Raw genomic sequence first — 20,638 nt, 5'->3', positions numbered from 1 at the left:
TGTCTGCTGCCCGGGCGGCAGATTTGCCCTTGTGCTGCATGCACAAGGCAGTGTGGGTGGTGCCGGTCTCCCGCCACTGGTGTATGTACGGAGTACGGAGTACAGATTGGTACCAAGGGTAACGCAGTGACTACAGTATCGACTTTGTTTCGCCGGTACTAATCAAAGCTTTCGAGGGTCATCAATAGCTTGCTACCTGACGGCCTACACAGCAGAACACTGCAGCGACCGTATCCCATCGTGGCCCGGCGTCTGGAGCAGGGCGCTGCCGGGACGCAAACAGCCAGCCCCTTTGCAGAACAGCACGCCTGATCACGTAAGAGCGTGAGAAACAGCCAAGTCACGAGTCCATCTCTGGCGTGCATATATATTGCATGAAAAGGCTGGGCGAGGCACGGGAGCAAGGGAGGCATGCCACATCGGCCAGCACCGTCGTGGGCGCGATGGCCGGCTCTAGAATGCCTGCGAAATGGGTAGTAGCTCGTTGATTCGCCGGCGGGAGGAGGCTCCGCCTGCGAACCGGCCCTGTTGGAGCTAATCGCAGGCCTGCGCAGGGCGAAATACGGCAGAGAGTAAGCTGTGCAGCGCCTCTCTCGGCAGCAACAAACCCGGAGCTCTGGCGGTGCGGAAACGACGTCAAGGCAAAAGGACCGCCCACATGCACCTCGAAACAACCTCCGCGGGCAATGAAGTTACATTCTCGCCTCAGCAATTTGCTGCTTAATGGAACCGATGTATTAAATAGCGGCTGGCATCCATCGTCTGCTCGCTTCAAGCTTGTTCCCTGTTGTTTTGCTAGCCCGAGGGAGGCGACCTGTGGCGGTGCATCAACCCCCAGCTCTTGCCCTACCCACCCTGGCAGCCAGCCCAGTAACGTTTATCCTTTGACGCCGTTTTACTTGGAATCAGCCGGCAAGATGGTCCTCCCCTTCTTGCCCTGGATCCGGCACTTGAGAGCTGTTTCGGCCAGAGGAAAGTTCGCCACAAGGCGGAGGCTAATGCACAGCCACGGCCTTGCCGTCATTTCTTCAAACACTTTAGAAGCCCAGCAAGGCAGACTTTCTTGGGAAGTTTTGGTTGTCGATGTTTTGTGTTGATGATGGCCAGCGCTTCGCGCGGGTCACGCTGAAGTCCGGAGATATGTCGGGCCAATGGGTTGTCTAGGTACCTACGGAGTAGTTACTCCGTATTCCGTACTCCGTACTCCGCACGGCTTCACCGAGGCCTTGGTTCTCCAAGCTGTCTATGAACGTCAAACGCCAAAGGGTGTGTGCGTGCGAACTAGAGCATCAATGGAACCCTATATTTTGGGAAATAATGATCCCTCATATCAACCTGAGCGCCGCCACAGCTTGGCAAATGCCCGTCGACACTCTGTACTCCGTATTTCGATCGTTGCTGGCGCCACGCTGCAGCTGTGGCTGGTGCCCGGTGTCAGTCACGTGCGTAGCTAGGTACTTCTGCTTACCTAACTTCATCCCAAAACTTCAAATTCTCCAAAGCGGTTGGGAGCGAATCGGGGACTTGAGTAATTGAAAATGCAGAAGGTCATTCGGCGGTCGGTTCTTGCCGGGAATCAAGCCAAAAGAAAGGCGCGCAAAATTGCCGCCAAAGATCGCCATGAACAGATCCAATCCATCTTCCGCGAAAAAGTCGCTTATCAGCGAAGCATTCTAGATGACGCCGCAGAAGAGCGTCGGAATCGACGAGACGATTGGATGCGAGGGCCTCTGGCGGCGAAAAGAGACGTTGGGAAACGCCACGGACTATATGGTACCATCTCCTCGAACAGGCTTCGAATGCCTAGAATCCTTGACGAAAACAAGACCAAATATGCCATCGTCGCCCCTGGAGACCGAGTGTGCTTAGTGAGAGGGAAGGACCAGGGTAAAATTGGAAAGATTCTCAATTACGATGCTGATTCGGAGACTGTTACGATCGAAGGCCTGAATGTTGTATGTTTAAGCTATATGTCCCAGTGTCTAAGATATACTCTAATATGGCCTTTCTCAGTATGACGTGGAATTTCCCAAGTTTGCTCTCGCAGGAGATGGCGACAAACGTCCGTTTCGACCGTATTCAGTGCCTGTTCCTGTCGATGATGTCCGCCTCGTTGTTCCTCTGCAGGATCCTTTTACCGGCAACGTAAAGGACGTCGTGGTGAAGCATGCGTACGGCGCTGGTCCTTTTCTCCAACGTCCCTACGGATCTACTACTCCCAGACACACTCGCTATATATCAGGACTAGATGTCGAGATTCCGTGGCCCGAAGCGGAAGCTCCCGACTATGAAGACGCTCCAATTGACACGCTACGCATTGAAGTCGAATCGAAGACCTACGTCCCCTCACTCCAGTCGTTCCCCATGCCTAGTTCTCTGATAGACGAACTGCGCAATAAGTATTCTAAATTCCGGACGCGACATGAACCTGAGTATCTTGAGAAAAAGCAAAAGGAAGATGCATACCAAGCATGGTCCAAGAGCAGAACAATGCTTACACCCAAAGCAGAATATCTGCGGAAAAAGACAGAAGAAAAGCAGGCGCAGCGTGAGCTTTCAAAAGATGAAAGTGGAAACTTGAAATTATCAAAAGATACTTCCGATTTTATTGAGAGCTTTATGGCAAAGAAGTTACAGGGCATGGCGGTTAATTCACCTCCCTCTCCTACTTGAAACTGCCTGGTACCGGCGTTTAGTGATGGTTGCATTTTGCCATAAATCCCTTTTTGTATATGAATTGCGTATCCCTGTAATATTAGCATTGGAGAAGCCTGCGAGGCTGTGAATTACCCTGATAACAACGCGGCTGGTCTATGAGATATGAAATACCACTATGCCACTGCATCTTGTTAAGAACTCAAGTCAACATCTATTTTGTTTTAATTTGCTAGAAGCTCTTGTCGATAATTGGCGAGAACTGCAGGGGCTACTCTCCATATACGTACTCCGTAGAGCTTCCATGAAACCATACGCCGACGCCTGGACCAAGACAAGTTTTTTCTACTAGCACCACCACGACAAGTTCACATCAACGGCGTATAGGCGATTTACCCCTCCCGCCCCCATTCAAAATGGGCTTCGTAACCATCAATAATAGCCAAATCATTGACAAGGCTTTCGGCCCAAACCAGCCCCTACAGCAGAGAATTTACGACGCTCTTGGTATGTTGTCTTCCCCCTGATACTTCGCTACATACACGGCCTGCATCCCCTGCCCACCGCGGGCCCAACATTATCATCAGACCGACGTCGGCTAATTCCGCGCTTTGCCAATATTCAGCTCTTTCTCCTACACTCCGTCCCCTCTTCGAAGATATTGCGCAATACACCGCCGCGATTCAAGATGCCCACGCCTCGGCGGTGTCGCTCCCGCCTGTGCTTCCTCAGGCACAGGCCGTGGTGAGAGATGGCCCGGTGTCAAAGAAGCGAAAGATAGCCAATGGAGGGGGAAACTCGGCACATGCCGCTCCCTTGATGACGGCACTCATGGGAGACGCCGACCTAGAAGTTTACGTGCAGGACATGTCGTTCGCTATTCCGCAGCGGAAGAAATTGCAGCTCGAGATTACGCGTGCGCCGTGCAGTGTGGGATTTCTTCGGGCGAGGAACCAGGCGTTAAATGTGGTGGAATTTGGAATACCGTTTTCGAAGATTCGTGAGTTCTTTCGGGGTTTGAGCTTTTTGACTGGAGTATGAGCTGACTGATAGGTTTGTCCAGAACATGTTCTATGCCTTCCTGTGCCGGAGAAATCGCAGAAGCAATTCAATTTTTGTATAATTCCAGAAGGGAATGATGGAGTCTCTGCGCCTAGGGCTGGGGAACCTGTCTATGAGACAATTGTGTGGACTGTTCCTGACGGCCCTCCCCGTACAGCTTTTTGGGGTTCGGGCACACCAGCTATGGAAGGCTCCAACCTAGCAGAAACATATCAGAGTTATCTAGAAACCGCTCTTAATGATAAGTTGAAACATACGAAAGTAGCATGTCCGGACGAGAAGCTTTTTGTGAGTGCCATCCCAGAGCCTCACCGGAAAGGCGAGAAAGCATTCCATGTGAAAGCATTTCGTGGTAGCAAAGAAGGTAAGTAAAGCTTAGATCCTGCAGATGCTGTATTTCGCGTTTTACTTATTATGTCCGGTGCAGGTTATCTTTTCTTCCTATCAACTGGTATCTTCTTCGGCTTCAAGAAACCACTCATATTTTTCTCTCTGAATAATATCGAGTCGGTCTCATATACCTCGGTCCTGCAAAGAACATTCAACCTGAACATTCTGACCCGCTCGTCCACTGACCCCAATCAGACCCAGGAATTTGAACTTTCCATGATCGACCAGGCAGACTACCCAGGCATCGATACTTATGTCAAGAAACATGGCCTCAATGATGCTAGCTTGGCAGAAGCGCGACGTGCTAAACAACTTAATGTCAACGGCGCCCAAGACGAAGAAGCCAATGCCGGCGAGGGAGAGTCTGAATTACAAAAAGCTCAGCGTGAGCTGGAAGACCAGGAAGATGAGGAAGAGGAAGACTACGATCCTGGAAGCGATGGAGAAAGTTATGGTAGCGGAAGCAGCAGCGAGGAGGAAGAGGATGTTTATGATGCTAACGCCGGCGGCGACTTAGTTAAAGAAGAGCTTGGGAGTGAGGCAGAGGAGGTGGAAGTGTAAAAGATTTTGCGCCATGCTGGATCATGGAATTGTGAAGCTTGTATGGCCTGAGTTTTGTGGGAAGTGCTTCAGTGTGGCTCTAAAATACATATTGATGTGGGACTCTTATGTGTTGTGGAGTTGAGTCAACTGGGGTAATGGTGATAAATTCGATTACTGTTTCTACTCAACTATGCGATTGCCTAGTTGGATACCCTCGAGCGTGGCTATTATCATCGTTGGCTATATGAAGAAGTGTACCAAGAGAGAGAGAGGTTAGCGGCTTTGGCTGAATAGGACAAGCCCAATAGAATATCCAACTATCTTTTGAGGTTTCAGGTTCTCGACCAGATAGCAAAGTAGCGTACGCATGGACAGAGTACACGTGGAGGCAGGGGCCACCTGGCAAGTCTTCAAGGATATAATATTATCCTTCAGGAATGTAACTAACAGGAACATAGGAATATAACCAAAGTCCAGTAATCCATCAACGAAGCTATAAAAGGCCATTACGTATCAAGCGCCTACCTGCCTGGTATGAATTGAGCATAGCCATCCATAAGAGTGCATTCCGAAGAAAAGGTAATAGAAAAGGAGAGTATTTGGCGCTATTATAATTCAGTCAGCAAACAATCGTGGATATAGAATATTATGGCTTATTTTCTTGCAGGTGCTAATAATTCCATAATATTTCGGTATAACAGATATTTATTCAAACCGGAGGATCGCCCAAGTGTAGTTATCATAAAGCTTTCAAACACCAAAAATTGCTTCAAGGATCAGGGGTCCAGCTTATTGACAGGTCCTTTATTTCGACTTCATCGGAACTCCAGGCGGGCAAGAACCAAACGTTATAGACTTCGTAAATCGTACAATAAACTTGCGATTCGCACTCAGGTTGGATCCGCGCACATCCACATGTTTGCTTACGGTCGGGGCTCTACCTCGCTGCAGGATCCGTTTGCTAGCCCCGAGTTACCGATATTCTGATAAGCCATGTTATGCGACTTGCCCCAAGCGACGTCCCGTGCCTGAAAACAGTCAATGCAGTCTGACCTATCGCAAACAGCGATTGGACTCAACATCAGACGTGCTGCTTCTGATCTCCACCGCTTGCATCTATGACAGCCAACGGCACGATGCGAGTCACATTTCAAAGGGAAAACAATAAAGAAGCGGAGCGGCGTTCCTTCGCTGACACTCTAGTTGTCTGGAGTCTCGCATTAGCGGGCGACTATCGTGAACAGCCACCTGTCAAATAGGCCAATGGTGCCAAGGGCAAACACCAGGGTGCAGCCCGTAGAGGAATGGCCATTGTGCCGTCGACGACACGCGCATGCAGCAGCGCCGGTGTGACCACAATGGCCTGTTTCAGCTGCGCAGAACTTGCGATCCCGCCAATTCAATGCGACCTCAAGCGGGTGCTTAGCTAAGCCCGCGTTTGGCTGAAACGGGAGTGGCTGAGAAACACGCTCCATCGGCGTATCGTTGTAATGGTATGGTCGTGACTGTGACCTTTACAGGTACCATACAAATTCTGCGCCAGTGTTCCATATATTACGGCATATTCCTGCGTCATAAACGGTACGTAACGAAGGGCCTCTGTCTCCAGCCTTCGTCCCCAAACAACCTCAACAGGCCGCTCTCTCCTCTCTCTTCCCTCCCCGTTGACGCTGAACTCAACCCGCCGGTTGTTGGAGTCTGACGAGAAGCCGAATTGTCCTCGAAGACAACTTCCACCTTCTCCTGCTTCTCCTTCTTCTCCCCCTTTCCCCCCTCCGTGAACCTGACGCCGATCGTCCTCGCTTCTGACCGCAAACCTTGCCAGCCCTTTTCTCCTGGCGCTCGCACCTCCTCGCCCGCCCTCAACGCTCGCATTCTCACCTCGTCGGCTATCTTTTAGAATAACCCGAGATTTCTCTCTTTCAATCACAATATTTGCGTCTTCCACACTTCCCTTTCGACTCGGTACTGCGGCGTTTTGCTACCCCGTCTTAGGCCTTCGTGTACAGCCTGATGCTTGAGTAATGGCATGATTCTGTCTGTCAATGCGACCAGAAACAAATTTAAGCGATAGTAAGTCGGACCTCTTCATCCGTTAGCTCAATTACAGCTTAAATGCAAACGAGCTTCTTTTGGCATTGCTTTAACCGATCCCAACGAAGAAAACAGCTTCCGTTTGCGTTGAGCTTCTGCCGACCCACCTCCCGTGCTAAGGCTGTTTCATCCCACCTCTCCCCTCGACGTCGTGTCAATTGCTATAGAATTACAGAGATTTTGTTGGCCGATTCAGCGGACGAGATGACATCTTCGTCCTCGAATGTTGTTGGGGTACACTACCGAGTGGGGAAAAAAATTGGCGAAGGTTCCTTCGGTGTAATTTTCGAAGGAACGAACCTATTGAACAACCAACAGGTTGCTATCAAGTTTGTACGGTCCAATGAAGCAGTCATTCTTACGAGGGGACCTCCATTTAACAATGCCATAGGAACCTCGGAAGAGCGATGCTCCCCAACTTCGAGATGAGTACCGTACGTACAAGATCCTCGTCGGATGCCGTATGTTATCCTAGTTCCTCGAGCCATTGGAGCACAGTTAAACTGACAACATGTAGCGGGCATCCCCAATGTTTATTACTTTGGGCAAGAGGGTCTGCATAACATTCTTGTTATCGACCTTCTAGGTCCCAGCTTGGAAGATCTTTTTGATCACTGTAATCGAAGATTTTCGATAAAAACGGTTGTAATGGTTGCAAAACAAATGGTATGGTTCATCATTGAGTACCCCAAACCATGACTTACCTTCATTCAGCTTTCGAGAGTTCAAACAATCCACGAAAAGAACCTAATCTATAGAGACATCAAACCGGACAACTTCCTCATTGGCAAACCCAACTCAAAAGCATCTAGTGTGATTCATGTCGTCGACTTTGGAATGGCAAAGCAATACCGGGACCCAAAAACAAAGCAGCATATACCTTACCGAGAACGCAAGTCTTTGTCAGGCACCGCTCGTTATATGAGCATAAACACCCACCTTGGTAGAGAACAATCCCGTCGAGACGACCTAGAGGCTCTAGGACATGTGTTTATGTACTTTTTGCGAGGTGGTTTACCATGGCAAGGCCTCAAGGCTGCCACAAACAAACAAAAATACGAAAAAATTGGAGAGAAAAAACAGACAACTGCTGTTAAAGATCTGTGCGAAGGATATCCTGGTAGCTATCTCCACCCTCATATAGTCTTCCGACTATATACATATTATAGCAACACTAACTTGGCTTTTAGATGAATTTAATAAGTATCTCAGCTACGTCCGAAACCTTGGTTTTGAGGACACCCCCGATTACGACTACTTGCGTGAGCTTTTCACACAAGCTCTGAAAAACACTGGTGAAGTAGAAGATGGAGAGTATGACTGGATGAAGCTGAATGGAGGCCGGGGTTGGGAAGCTTCTAAGAGTTACCCTTCTCAGCATCATTTGCACACTGGCAATGCACTGCCAAATTCATCCGCTAGGGAAATTCATGGAGCTTCAGCGGCAAGAGGCCCTCATCCTCAAAGACCCGGAATTACCGCTGACCGTTTAAACGCCGCGCAGCCCCCGCCCCCATCCCCTGCGAAGCCAGGAGCTGGGAAGCAAGCGCGCGAGCGGCCAAGCGCCTCAGGCGTGCCGCAAGTCAAGCGTCAGAACGGAGCGGCGGGGGCTTTCGATACAACAGGAGCTTCAACACAGGCCCAATTTCAAAACTCCAACGCAAATCTTCCAGGGCGGGTCAGCAACCCTATGACCAGTACAATGAGTCCTCAGGCCCAACAAACAGCGCGGAGGACACCCGAGACTGAGCCTACGTTCATGCAAAAGGTGATGAAGACTTTGTGCTGTGGTCAGTATCTGCTCCCCCAGAACCCTACTGACCACTTGCTTACAATGGCACAGGCTGAAACCCCGAAGCATTCCACGATTGCAAAGCACCGATTGATATTATATTGCTGTCTAATTTTGTCGGAGTTGAAGGGCTCTTTACATATGCTCTTTCCCCTTTCGCTCGGTTTTCTTTTTCGCAGGTACACGCTTTAACGACACGGCCGACGATGGTTTTAAAAATCTCAGTTCACCTTTCCTTACATCCTGAGCACTTGTTTTCTCGTATTATCTATATTAATATCTGAACCTCCGTTATGACTGCCCTGGGGGACTAATATCTAAATCACCCGCCTGATTGTTGGACATATCTGCCATGGCTTGATCCATTCCGCCTCGATTCAGCGGTGCGGTCTTCTGACTGCAGTTTCATGCTGCACATCCCTCTCCAACCCGTCGACAGGTCTGACAAGACCTGGGTCTTTTTTCTGTTTACCTGCCGTTCTGAGCGTTCCTCCGCTGTGTCTTTTCATTTCCTAACTAGACTACAATATAAAATCCACATCATTAAACAATTCTTTTCCCATCTGCCTGGGTCCGGACTTTAAAAGTCAGGGCAAACCCTGGAGCCTTGATCCTTCTCTCGCGCACGATCTCCGTACCCGAAATTCAGTTGGCCGCTCCACGACTCCATGAGGATCGGAGTGTGGGCCGCGGGCGCAACGTTGGACGATCCTCATCGAGGGCTGAACCATTTTACCGCCACCCTGCTCTCCCATACTTCCGGCTTCAGCAGTCGGCAACCACGTATATATATGCAGTTTCGTTGGCCTCGGTAGGTTTGCTGCTGGCCCCCGCATTCCTTTGTTATTTGCCGTACATTGTGCGAGCTTCTTTATCTCGGGGAACTTATCCAGAATAACGCCGAAACGCAACACTTAGGCAGCAAGATATTCAGCCGAAGTGGAGTCCAACCTAGCTGTGTGCACCCGTATGTACGGAGTGCACGAACAATAAATAATAAAATAGCCTGCCTACTGGGTGTTTCTCGCTTTTGGGCGAGAACCCGCGAGAAATCGCCGCGAAATATGTCTGGCAAATTTTTACGCAAGTGCACGGAAGATACGCCATCCTGCTACTATAACGCCATGATGAAAAAAAGGGCCACCAGGGGGCCGTCTTCCTTCACACACACATGAAGTAGTGACATCCAATTTGTATCCAGAAACAGCACATACAAACACACCCGTGTGTGCGCGCGCGCTGGGCATGGTTCGAAATCAAGAACCCTTCCCATATGGAAGTACGTAGTAAACTGCCTCGCGGGATCTCCGCCCGACGCCGAGATCGTCCGCTCTGACATGCAAGGCGCATCAATCCATCCATTCATTCATGATTCTCATTTCATCCATGCGCCTGCATGACGCCTCGGAGAGGCCACCTACCTAGTCGTGAGTCCTCGGACAAGGCGCCGCGCGGCGGGGGGGGATCAGCCGCAGCAGATGCTTGTGTGTGTGTATATGTATCGAGAAGACAGACAGGCCCTGTGTTGAGACGGGGTGTGGGGGTGTTTTCGTAATAATATAAGAATGAACCGGGAAACACAAGGTGCCGGTGTTTAATTTATTTGTTTATTCTTCTTTATTAGTTATTCAGTCTCATCTACTGCGATGGTAGGAGATACATATTGCCGCAACACTATGTGACAAAGCCCTCGGTCAAAAGCCTAGACTCTGATCCCACGGGTTCCCAACAGGGAGAACGGTCTCGTATTGTTGCGGCTTTGAGGTATCCATGATTGCACGACTCCAGCAGCGTGACTCATAACGAGGCAACATATACGTGTCACCAGCGGCACGATATCTGAAACGCGAACAGAGCGGCCTGCCAACCTATCGTGCGCACAAACCCGAGGATTCCAGGGAAATTGGACATTATATTAAAAGTCTCCATTTATATCTCTGCCGCTCTCCAATCATCATCACTTTATTCCCTCTGGGTATATGCCGTTTCCAAGACCTGCCCCCCTCCCCAAATTGGGCGGCTCCTCGGGCTGGAGCTTGCTCTACCAGTATACTGTTCTTTCACATGACAGCCAGTCGGCACAGAAGAAGAAGAAAGTAGAAACGCAGACGCGGGCACAGTCGGTTGACTGGCATTCCCCCTCTTCTTGCGGAGAGAAGAAAGGATATTCACGTATACTCCGGCCTATTGTCTTGAAGAAGCCCATCTGTGGTACTGGCAAGGTGGTATCGCGATCTGTCTGGGCCTGCCTGCCTGCGCACAAACATGCTTCATGCAGCAGAGATGGCCCCCCTCGCAGGGTCGGCGGGCGTCCAACATTCGATTGGGCAAGCCGGCTCCTTGACGAGGTGTCCGCCAGGACACCATATAGGCTCGCAGGCATGTCGATAAGGAAGACCCCGGGTTGGTTGCTGTTGCTGTTGCTGCTGCTGCTGCTGTCTTCCCATTTTTTAACTCCCAGAATCCCCTCAGGTTTCAAGTCATTCTCTCGTGCTCTTTATTCAAGAATCTGATGGCTTTTCTTCTGACTGTGACCTTGACAAGGGTTACCGCAGTGGAGATAAGGACAGAATGTCACTTTGGATGTAAATACGAAATCGAAAAAAAAAGGAAGTTTCGGTAGCCAATATGCGTTGCCTCTGGCATGAATAGTAAAATACTAATAATAATAATAATAATCCCATCTATGAATGGATCCGACATCGCGCTTCACATTTTGATCCCTATGATATATGGCTCAAACACTTCAGCCTGTTAACGACCAGGAACCCCTCAAAAAGCATTGACCGAACCGGCCAACAGTTACAGCCGTGGAAATATACCGCTTGAATGCGTGATTTTCGGTATATATAACCTTCCACAAAATGTTGCGATCACAGCCAAGAAGCACATCGTCGCAGAAGAGCAGACAGGGGGGAGGGAGGCGGGAAGGGGGTCCTTTCTTTCTTTTTTCATTCAAGCAAAGCAATCAGCAGGGGGGAGAGAGCGAGGGCGGCGGGCATCATCGTCTGGCATCTCACTGGATCACGGCTCCAAAAGCGCTCTCCCTGGAGCAGGGTATTTGACAGCCAAAGGTGCATTCCGCGGCTTGGCTAGACAGTCCGGAGGGGCATTTTTACAGCTCCTGTTGGACGGCTGGAGGGGGAAAGGGGACAGATATGTATCATCTGCAGATTTCAGCGTTTTTTTAATATTTGTGAATGTCAGAGTAGTGTGTCCATGACTGGGTATCCCGGCTTCGTCGGTCGTGTTTCGCGTTGGTAAACCCCATCATTGCTGAGCCGATCGGCCCACTTGTCAAGAGCAGATAGGAGGATAGGTATCTTGATATCATCGAACATGGCTCATCGTCATGCTCTGCGATGATGGCGTGAGCACGCAAGGGCCGGGCGGCTTGTCCGCTGTCTCTTGCCCCCTTGCCACTAACTGCGTTGCGTACAGCCGTTCCAGAAGACAAGATTCTTTATTTATTATTATTATTCCATTCGAGACGGGTCACGCCAGGGGTTGGATTGCGACTTTCGCACATTTTCTCCCACCGAACGGCCCTCGTCCCTGAGGTGGCTCCCATGGAAGGGTGGCTTGCACGGGTGTGTGGAACAGTTGCATCCCTGCGGGCGCGAACTAAAAGTCGACGGGCGTCGCCACAGAGAAGACGTGTGGCTTCGTCGCTTCTTATACTCCGGGCACGTAGAATATATTTCCTTTTCTCTATCCGTTGCTCCTGTGAAATGCCAACAAGGGCTCCTGATGCAGAGAGCGCCCGGCCCAGCCCAGCCCAGTCCCACGCCGTCCGGCCGGAAAATATCGAAGCAGAAAAGAAAAAAGAAATGCAAAACAAACACATCTCAAAGCCAACTGGTTCCAGGAGAATTTACGCCCAATCCAATCACAACGGAAACCGGGCAGGGGCACCAATCATGCGATTTCTGCTCAGATCCATGTCTGCGCTGCGACCTGGTTCGGCTCAATCATATTACCCAGCTCTCTCTCTCTCTCTCACCTTGCGCAGATTGCCGCCCATCTTCTTTTCGGCACGGAGGAACGGACATGATCTGATAGTGACATGATCCACGGCAACCCACGGGAGGATACAGCGGTGAGGCAAGACGACGACGATGACGGCAGGACGGGATATGATGCACATCTGCAGCAAAACCGGCAGCGAAGCGCAGCCTGCCAAATTGTGATCTCTCTCCACTTGGTTCCCTGGATCCAGCGTCCATTCTTATTTATTATTATTATTATTCTTAGCTGAAGGACGCGGGAGGCTCCAGCAGACTTGGATTGCGGGTGGAGTCGTGGGAGGGAACTCTTTTCCAACGCCACGAGAGTGTGGCAGGTCTACTCCTACATGCCTCTAAGAAAGTGTGCTGGGCAGGGTGATTAGTGATTCTTAGGAAAGATAGATAGCAGCAGAGTTCTTCCGCGAGGCTCAAATCTGGTTGCAGAACAAGCAGTTACCTAGCTAACTACCTCCCCAGCGGCAATTGACGGCTGTTCGCGTGCCAAAACAACCCTCCCCGGCTCACCATCCCAAGAGTTGCAGCATCTTTGCCAGAGAATCCAGGCCCTCTCCAGGGTCAGCCATGCAGAACGAGGTGGGGTGGGGTGCTGCTTGTCTTTTTGGTCCCCGGCGCTGCTCTCATGGTCAGAACAAAATAACATGAACAGACAAGCCATCTGCGTGGAAGGGGGCCCCCTTCGTCCCTTGGAACGCCGTGTCAGGCGTAACTAACCCACCCGGACTGACTATCTGTAGGGGACTGAGTGGTGTGGTTCTCGCCGTCCGATCTCGGAACTTGCAGAGAGACGGGCGGGAGGGAGGGAACAGACAAAACAAACAAGTGTGGACCGGCAGGCCGTTCGACGTCATGGGATGCGTGGAATGATCCACGGCGGGAGGACAAAAAGGCTGTTGTTGCGGGAGATCCGTTGATGGGCTGCTGGACCATCCGATATCGTCTGATTCCGCTTCCCGCAGGGGGATGGATGTCCCATGGCCAAAAAGAAAAGAAAAGAAGAAAAAAAAAAAACTGAAGGCAAGACAAGAACAAACAGCCCACGCAGCCACTGTCTCATCGACATCGATGCCTTTCCCTCCCTCCCTCCCCCAGCCAGGGCGCCTCTAAGTCTTAGCCGCATCGAAGCAGATCAGAGCTACCAAACTCTACCCCGGAGTTGTTCCCCTCCAGCTTCGCCAAGGTCCAACTCAACTCACTGGCCCAGGAAAGCCAAAGCCAAAGCCAAAACTGCATGGGATTTGACGTCCAATAAATTCAAGTTTTGTGCTGTTCCACGGGTGGCCCGCGTCGATCCTACCCACGGTCAGGCCCTGCCTTTTAAAGGGCCAGAAGTCGACAAGGAGTTTATCTCCGGGAGGAGGGTTTCGTCCGTTACCTACGGGAACCAGTGGTTCAGCTCTTGTCGTGGCATTCCTCTTGGTATGATTGTTTGGTCAGCGTGTGTTCTTAGGAAGAGGGAGAGCGAGAGGGAGGAAGCACAGCCCGCCGCAGCGGGCCAGGAAGCGAATCTTTTTTCCTGCTTGGATTGTTAGGATTTATTTCCTGTTGGTTTTCTTGACGATTCCCACGCCCGGGACATCGGAGACACACTAGACCTGGCCATGGCAAACAGGCAGGTTCCTAGCCCCAAAGGAAATCCCTGGGTAAAAAGAAACCCCGGGGAACATGCAAATTATTTCCCTTTTTGGGGTATTTTTCTGATACATCCCCAGGCTCGGGCCCTTTTTATTGCATTTATTTACTTATCTATCTTCTTATTTATTTGTTTTTTGATTTGGCGGTGGCCGCGGGGCGCGCGCCTGGGCCTCACAGGCAGGATCCAACCCAGGAACTATTTGACTAACTACCATTTGACGCTCAGGCACGCCCCCCCCCCGGGCCGCGTCTCCTTGCCTCTTTGCCCAAAAAATACAAAATCCTCTACAATATTATTATTGTTATTATTATTATTATTATTATTATTCACCGCCATTATTGCGGGCGGCGGTGGCGAAGGAGGCCCTCTCTCTCTCTCTCTCTCTCGCCAGCGCCAAAAACGGCGCGACATGAAACGCATCTGGGTGGGGCCTTTTCGCAGCTCCCTCCCGAATAGGAAGGCTTCTGGAAGCCGCGCGGAAGGGGGAGTTGTTTTGCGTCACGGCGGTACGGTACGGTAATTAACTCCGTGTTACCTAAGTGGGGGGATGGAGCTATACGGTATAACGGGAAGATGCAAAGGAGAAGGCGGTGGACGGAGTATACGGAAGATGTTATGTACGACAGAACGACATTTTGAGAAGGAGAGTCGAGACCGCAGGTCGAATTGCCTACCAAGAGACAAAGGAAAATTAATAGCTAATCATAAAAAGTAGTTATGGAGTAAACGGAATGAAAAAAAAAAATCGTCGCGGGCCCTGTTCCCACCCCCCACTGTGCCTGCCCCTCTCCTGGGCCTTTTGACTGACTGAACCCTCACGGCTTGCGGCTTACGGTTTACGGCTTGCGGGTGGGTATGATATCATCGCAAGGTAGGTCCGCTGTGGAGCCCTGATACAGACTTCTATACGGAGTACTAATCTCTGGGAGAATAAATGCGAAACTATTGTCGAATTTAGGCGAGTGCAGGCGCAAACGAGAACATATTGCGGCTAGTTAAGACTAGCGGCCCATCTTCACGCCCTTCGAGATGCTGCGCCGGCCGAGTTCTCCGGGTGGCTACGGTCTACAAACCCAACTAACTAGGTAGCTAGCTAGCTAGTTAGCTCCGTTGTGTCAAACAACGGCGGGGAGGCAAAAAAAAGAGCAGTCCGTGGGCGTGACATGACAGCAAGGCAGCGGAGGAAGACGGGAATAATAATTCCAACTACTAACATAACTAGTTAGAAGTAGGTGGTTAACGCCAGCGGGAAAAGGGCGAATCGGACGAGAACAAGTCCGCGAGCGAAGGCTCTTGGGATGCACGCGCGAGCGCGCACCGCTTTTTTCCCAGCTGAGGGTCCCGCGGGTTTGGCGCCGCCCGCCAGCAAGGCTTTTTTTTTTTTTTTTTTTTCCATTTTTGTTCCTTTCGGACCTGGCAAACGTGCAGCGTCGGCTGCTCTTGAGTGGCTGGCTGAGCGGTAGCTCGCTGCTAGGCTGGAGGAATAGCTGCATAGCTGGAGCCTATATGGAGTAACTACTCCATAGCTAGGTATTATTCTGTTGGCAGCTTGGAGGAGAGTAGCTATACATAGTAACGTAGCAAAGGGCTCGATCCCAAGGATGCGAGGCTCACAGATGGTGCCATGTATTTAGTTATTTCAACTCCTCCACTTTGCCTGCCCCCCCCCCCCTTAGCACCACTCCCGGGTACTCGAGATCACCTAGGGCGAGAACACAGCCGAGAGACGACGACCGACGACCGTCGAGATGCACGCGGCCGCGGGCGCCGATGCGGGCTCTCGTTTCGTTTGCCGGGAGCCGGCTTGTCGGGTTCGTCGCGATACGGAGTACGCCGGTGCCATCGTATTAGGAGTATTTATTGTGATTTCCCTATTTATTAGAGGTATTTATTTCTCCGTACTCCGTATTCCATTCTGCCATCGGGGAAATATCGACGGGCGTGCAGCAGTTAGTCCGATCTCAAATTTCGTGTTTCCATTTGATTATTTATTTTTTCTGTGGCAATCGATTGCCACCCCTGGCCCTAGCCTATAGCTCCGGAATCCCCCAGTAGGGCTATAGAAGAAAATAAGTAGTAGTACCACACATCTCGAAACGATGCCGATAGGCATGGAACAATACGAGCGGCGGCGCGTTCTGCGTCACATCCCCAACGCCTCTTTTATTTTATTTTTTTGTTCTGGAAGGGCGTTTGTGGTCCGGCAACCCGGCAGCTCTGGTGCAGCGTCGTCTTTGTCTGCGCCGGAAGGGAGAGACCGAAGGCTATATTATTCGCTCACTGATCTTCACGCACACACACGGCCACGGCCTGGAAGATCCGTGGATTATTGATTTTTGCTTCTTCTTTGCTTTTTGGGCGCTTGATAGGCTCATTATTATTGCTTTTTAGGCTTGTTTGTTTGTCTGTCGCCTTCTGCCGGACTTTTTTTTTTTTTTTTTTTTTTTTTGGGATTTTTTCCGCCGACATACTTCCGTATGTACAAGGTACGGAGGACACGCATACACATATACGCGCATCGGCTGATCCCAGGGCGCCCGCGTCCTGACCGGATCGGCCAACGGCCTGGCAGTAAGTAGGTGGAGCCCGCGACGATGACGGGTGCTTCCACGCCTTTTTTGATTTTGAAAAACGGAAAAAGCCTGCCGGGGGGGGGGGGGGGGGACCCAGCACTCACCGCTGTCTTGGGCGGATGGATGACTCGTGCGAAATACGCATGTCTCATTTCTTCATTCTCTGCGTGCACCAAGACAAGAAAACGTATAGCGGGTGACGGGGAGGGTTGGTGAGGAAAGCAAGGAAATTTGGCTTGCTGATCTACTACTTGCCGCCCCTTTTGAAAGGAGATCTATCTCCCCGGCAAGGCCGCCCGCTCGCTCGCTCGTGGGCGTCTTTCTGTACTTTTAATTATTATTATTATTTGCCGTGGTTCTTGTTTTCGTTTGAGTTGTGCTGATCAGCGCGCGCGCATTATTCTGTAGCTAGCTAGGTAGTCACCATGCCAGTGCCAGCCACCACGGCGATCCGGCCCCGTCGGCGCACAGCAACTCGCAACCTCATTTGAGTCCGGAGTAGAGCCACGGCGAGGAGCCCGGCATTCCCCAGCGATGGGGCACGGAAGTATCCCAGGCGGCGCCCGCTGAAGGAAGCGAGATTGGGGGGGAACAGGCCACCCTTTCTTGTTTGATTAGTATTATTGTTGTTGTCTTGCCAGTGAGCGAGTCATCGTCGCCTGGCCTGCATGTGAAGCAGCAGCAATCACCTTATTCGCAGTAGATAATTTCAAATCAGCGAGCTTATGTGTCTTGGGGCCGAAGCGCACGCGCGCTGCTGCTGCTCGGGGGGAAGGGCGGCGATCACAGGGCAGTTGTTGCTGGTCGAGTCAGGCCTGAAACGGCGGGTGCTGGACACGGCCGTGTACGGCGAATCGTCGGCAGCCGTACACGGGTGCAGCAACGGGGTCGAGTGGGCGGTATGGTACGGTACGGTATGGTATGGTATATGGGTGGGAGGGGTCAGCGCCAAGGACGGCCAGAAGCCGCATGGAAGGCGGTGGAAGGAGCGTATCGGGCTTTGGGTTTGGGTGCGGCCGGGGGGTCCGTCACGGCCGTACACGCCTGTACGGGGCCAGCGTCGGAGCATCCAGCGGCAATCGGCGCGGACGACGGAGAAGAAGAGAATCAGGGCCCGATCTCGTTGGCGCCTAGATCGGAGCAGAGGACAGGCCGGGCAGCCACGGCCAGGGCCAGGGGAGGAGAGGACAGGGAGGGCAGGCCAGGCCGGGCGCTGTCGTCGCAGCTCGCCTGGTGTTTCAGCGCCCACGCAGGGCAGCGCAGCCAGCCAGCCAGGCAGGCCAGCAAGAGTGCTAAAACAAGCGGCCTCGCCACCTGCGCGCTGTGTGGCCCGGCTTCTCTGGCTCAAGAGAACTAACTAGCCTCTGTCTGCTCTTAGCCAGGCGCGCGCGCCGTGGCTCGCCGCGAATTCTATTCTCGCCCGCCAGCGCCCAGACCGCGCGCGGCGGGTACGCGAGCCGATCGCCTGAGCTTGGTCGCGCTGAACAGCCCAGAGTTGCAGAGAGCGCCGGCTGGTTTTGGTTGTTGTGTTGCCAGCGTGCGCCGTCGACGACCCTCATCCCCCCCGCCGGCGGGCTCCACCGCCGCCCAGGGATTGCCAGGTAGCGCTACCACGCCCACTGGTCACGGCCCACGCCTGCGCGCCGCCGCCCTACCTCGCCGCCCGTACCGGTACCTCGCGCGCCCTTCGCCCGCCCCGTCGGCGCTTCTTCTCTTCTCTTCTTCTTCTTCTTCTCTTCCTCTTCCTCTTTCTTCTCTTCCTCCTCCCTCAACTCCCTCCCTTGCCCACCCATACTCGCTATCAGCATTGTCTTGCATATTCTGTCCGCACTGTCTCTACCACAGAGCCACCCTTTCGCCTACCAATCCGCCTGCTCACACTGCCGACTCGCTTCTCCCAACCTGCTCTCGCTCTCCCGACCATATTCCCTCCCACGCTCGACCTCATCTGCCGACCCAACTCTTCACTACACCGATTGATTGCCCGCCGCTCGCCCGAGCCTCTCTCAGCAGCGCGGTCCACCAATTCGCTGCTCTCGTGCCCTGCACCCGGCGTTGAGATACCCTCCCCCCGTTGCTCGCCTGTCCCACCCGTCCAACGCCAGTTCGTTGAGACCACCGCTGCGAGGTTGAACACGGCTCCCTTCCTCCGCTTCCGCCGGCTGCCTGCCGCTCCCGCTGCTCGTCGGGCCTCGACTCTCGTGGGAGCACCCCGATTCCCGCCCCCCGTCCCCCCCAACACCACCGCAACCATAGCCCGGTTAAAGCGCCGGCCCTCGCCCGCGCAACGCTTACGACACACGCCGGCGTCCGTCGAGCTCGAACCCGTCGGCTGTGTCGCTCGTCGTGGACGCTTCGCCCGCCCGCCTCCCCGTCGTCGTCGTTGTCGTCGGCCGTGTCCGACACCACGGCGTCTCCCCTCTCCGTGTGTCGCCGCCCGACCCCGGCGGCGTGTGCTCTCCCAGCTGCTGCGACCGTGGAGTCGCCAGACGGGTTCGTCCGTGCCCACGGGCTTGTTGAAGGCAAGAAAAGAGTGTGGCGCGACATCCGGGCCCGCGCGAAGCACGGCGGCGCCGGCCGGGACTCCCTGAGGGGGATGATCTCAGGGAAATCTCGGCGATCCGTGGACTCTTCGTGGGATCAGACGCCTGAATCCTCCCCCCAGACCTCGTCCGACTCCGACTCGGACCGCGACGACTGCGGCAGCAGCATCATGGACGCCGGCCCGCCCTCGCGCCCGCTCAGCATCGCCGTGCCCGGCAGCCAGCCGCCGCGCCCGACGCTCGACGACGTGCTGGCCGACCGCTCCGCACCGCCCTACACGCTCAGCGCCTTCACCGCATATCTCTCGCAGAACCACTGCCTGGAGACGCTCGAGTTCACCAAGGACGCCGAGCGCTACCGCGCCTACTACCTCCGGCCCGAACGCGCTGACTCGTCCGATGCGCAGCACCTCCAGCGCCTGCGGGTGTACTGGCACCGCATCATCAACGCGTACATCGTACCCGGTGCCCCGCGCGAGATCAACCTGCCCAGCACCGTCCGCGACGGCCTATTGAGCCATTCGTCCGCCGCAAAGCCCCCGCCGCACCCAGACGTACTGCAGCCCGCTGTGCGCCGCATCCGCGACCTGATGGATGAGTCGATCTTCCTTCCTTTCCTCAACCGCTACTCCGCCTCGCAACCGCCCACCGCCCGCACCTCCGTCCACTACTCCGCGCCCAATTTCGCCCTCGAGAGCAGCAGCAGCAGCACCAGCGGCGGCGGCGGTCGCGGCGGCGCCCGCGTCGCCCGCCACACCTCCGTGCGCCGCCACGTCTCCCCCGAAACCGCCTTCGCCGTGCCGCGCTCCTCGGGCTGTCCACCGCCGCCGCATCCCACGTCGCACGCTGCGGCCGCGGCGGCCGCCTATCGTACCATCGCCCCGGGCTACGCCAGCGGGGACTCCGGCAGCCTGACGGATGACTCGTCCAGTTTACCCTCGAGCCCCGGCGCCGGCGAGCCCATGACGCCGCCCACCACACCGCCCGGCAGCGAGGTCAACAGCCCGCGCGCGCGCACCGACAAGGGCTGGAAGAAGATGGGCATGCGGCTGGGCTGGAAGAAATGAAGGAAAGGAAAAGAAACGGAGAAAAAAAAATAAAGTAAAATAAACCCATCTGGCACACAAAAAAGTAACGCACGGAAAAGCAATAAACACAAAAAAGTTGATGCTGGACCACATTTTTTTGCGGGTCGTCTGAAAAATACGATTCTTCTCTCCCCTCAACCCCCCCTTTTTTTTCCCCTGAAGACAGGGGGCCCAGGAACCAGTGGCGGTCGCCCAACGACAGGTTTTTGTTCCCCCTCCTCTACGACCAGCAAATGA

At 53.3% G+C, this 20,638-nt stretch overlaps 4 protein-coding genes across 4 annotated transcripts; all 4 read left to right on the top strand.

Moving 5' to 3' along the window:
- Positions 1 to 1,538: 1,538 nt before the first annotated feature.
- LOZ57_002173 (uncharacterized protein) lies at positions 1,539 to 2,673 on the top strand (the record flags this gene model as incomplete). The annotated part of the gene is made up of 2 exons (XM_049251251.1): positions 1,539 to 1,955; positions 2,014 to 2,673. The coding sequence occupies 2 exons, from the start codon at positions 1,539 to 1,541 to the stop codon at positions 2,671 to 2,673; spliced, it is 1,077 nt and encodes a 358-aa protein (XP_049109551.1).
- A 398-nt stretch (positions 2,674 to 3,071) lies between these two features.
- Positions 3,072 to 4,668, top strand: LOZ57_002172 (uncharacterized protein; the record flags this gene model as incomplete). Its single annotated transcript, XM_049251250.1, has 4 exons — positions 3,072 to 3,162; positions 3,281 to 3,655; positions 3,719 to 4,081; positions 4,145 to 4,668. 4 exons carry the CDS (start codon positions 3,072 to 3,074, stop codon positions 4,666 to 4,668), a joined length of 1,353 nt encoding a protein of 450 aa, XP_049109550.1.
- A 2,280-nt stretch (positions 4,669 to 6,948) lies between these two features.
- YCK2 (Palmitoylated plasma membrane-bound casein kinase) lies at positions 6,949 to 8,630 on the top strand (the record flags this gene model as incomplete). The annotated part of the gene is made up of 6 exons (XM_049251249.1): positions 6,949 to 7,077; positions 7,136 to 7,205; positions 7,262 to 7,410; positions 7,459 to 7,864; positions 7,935 to 8,538; positions 8,588 to 8,630. 6 exons carry the CDS (start codon positions 6,949 to 6,951, stop codon positions 8,628 to 8,630), a joined length of 1,401 nt encoding a protein of 466 aa, XP_049109549.1.
- A 10,736-nt stretch (positions 8,631 to 19,366) lies between these two features.
- Positions 19,367 to 20,380, top strand: LOZ57_002170 (uncharacterized protein; the record flags this gene model as incomplete). Its single annotated transcript, XM_049251248.1, has 1 exon — positions 19,367 to 20,380. One exon carries the CDS (start codon positions 19,367 to 19,369, stop codon positions 20,378 to 20,380), a length of 1,014 nt encoding a protein of 337 aa, XP_049109548.1.
- Between the last annotated feature and the right edge of the window lie 258 nt (positions 20,381 to 20,638).

Source organism: Ophidiomyces ophidiicola, assembly GCF_022830035.1.
Source record: "Ophidiomyces ophidiicola strain CBS 122913 chromosome Unknown scaffold_6, whole genome shotgun sequence".
NCBI lineage: Eukaryota > Fungi > Ascomycota > Eurotiomycetes > Onygenales > Onygenaceae > Ophidiomyces > Ophidiomyces ophidiicola.
Note: the sequence above shows the minus strand (reverse complement) of the source record. Positions and strands in the feature narration are given on the sequence as shown.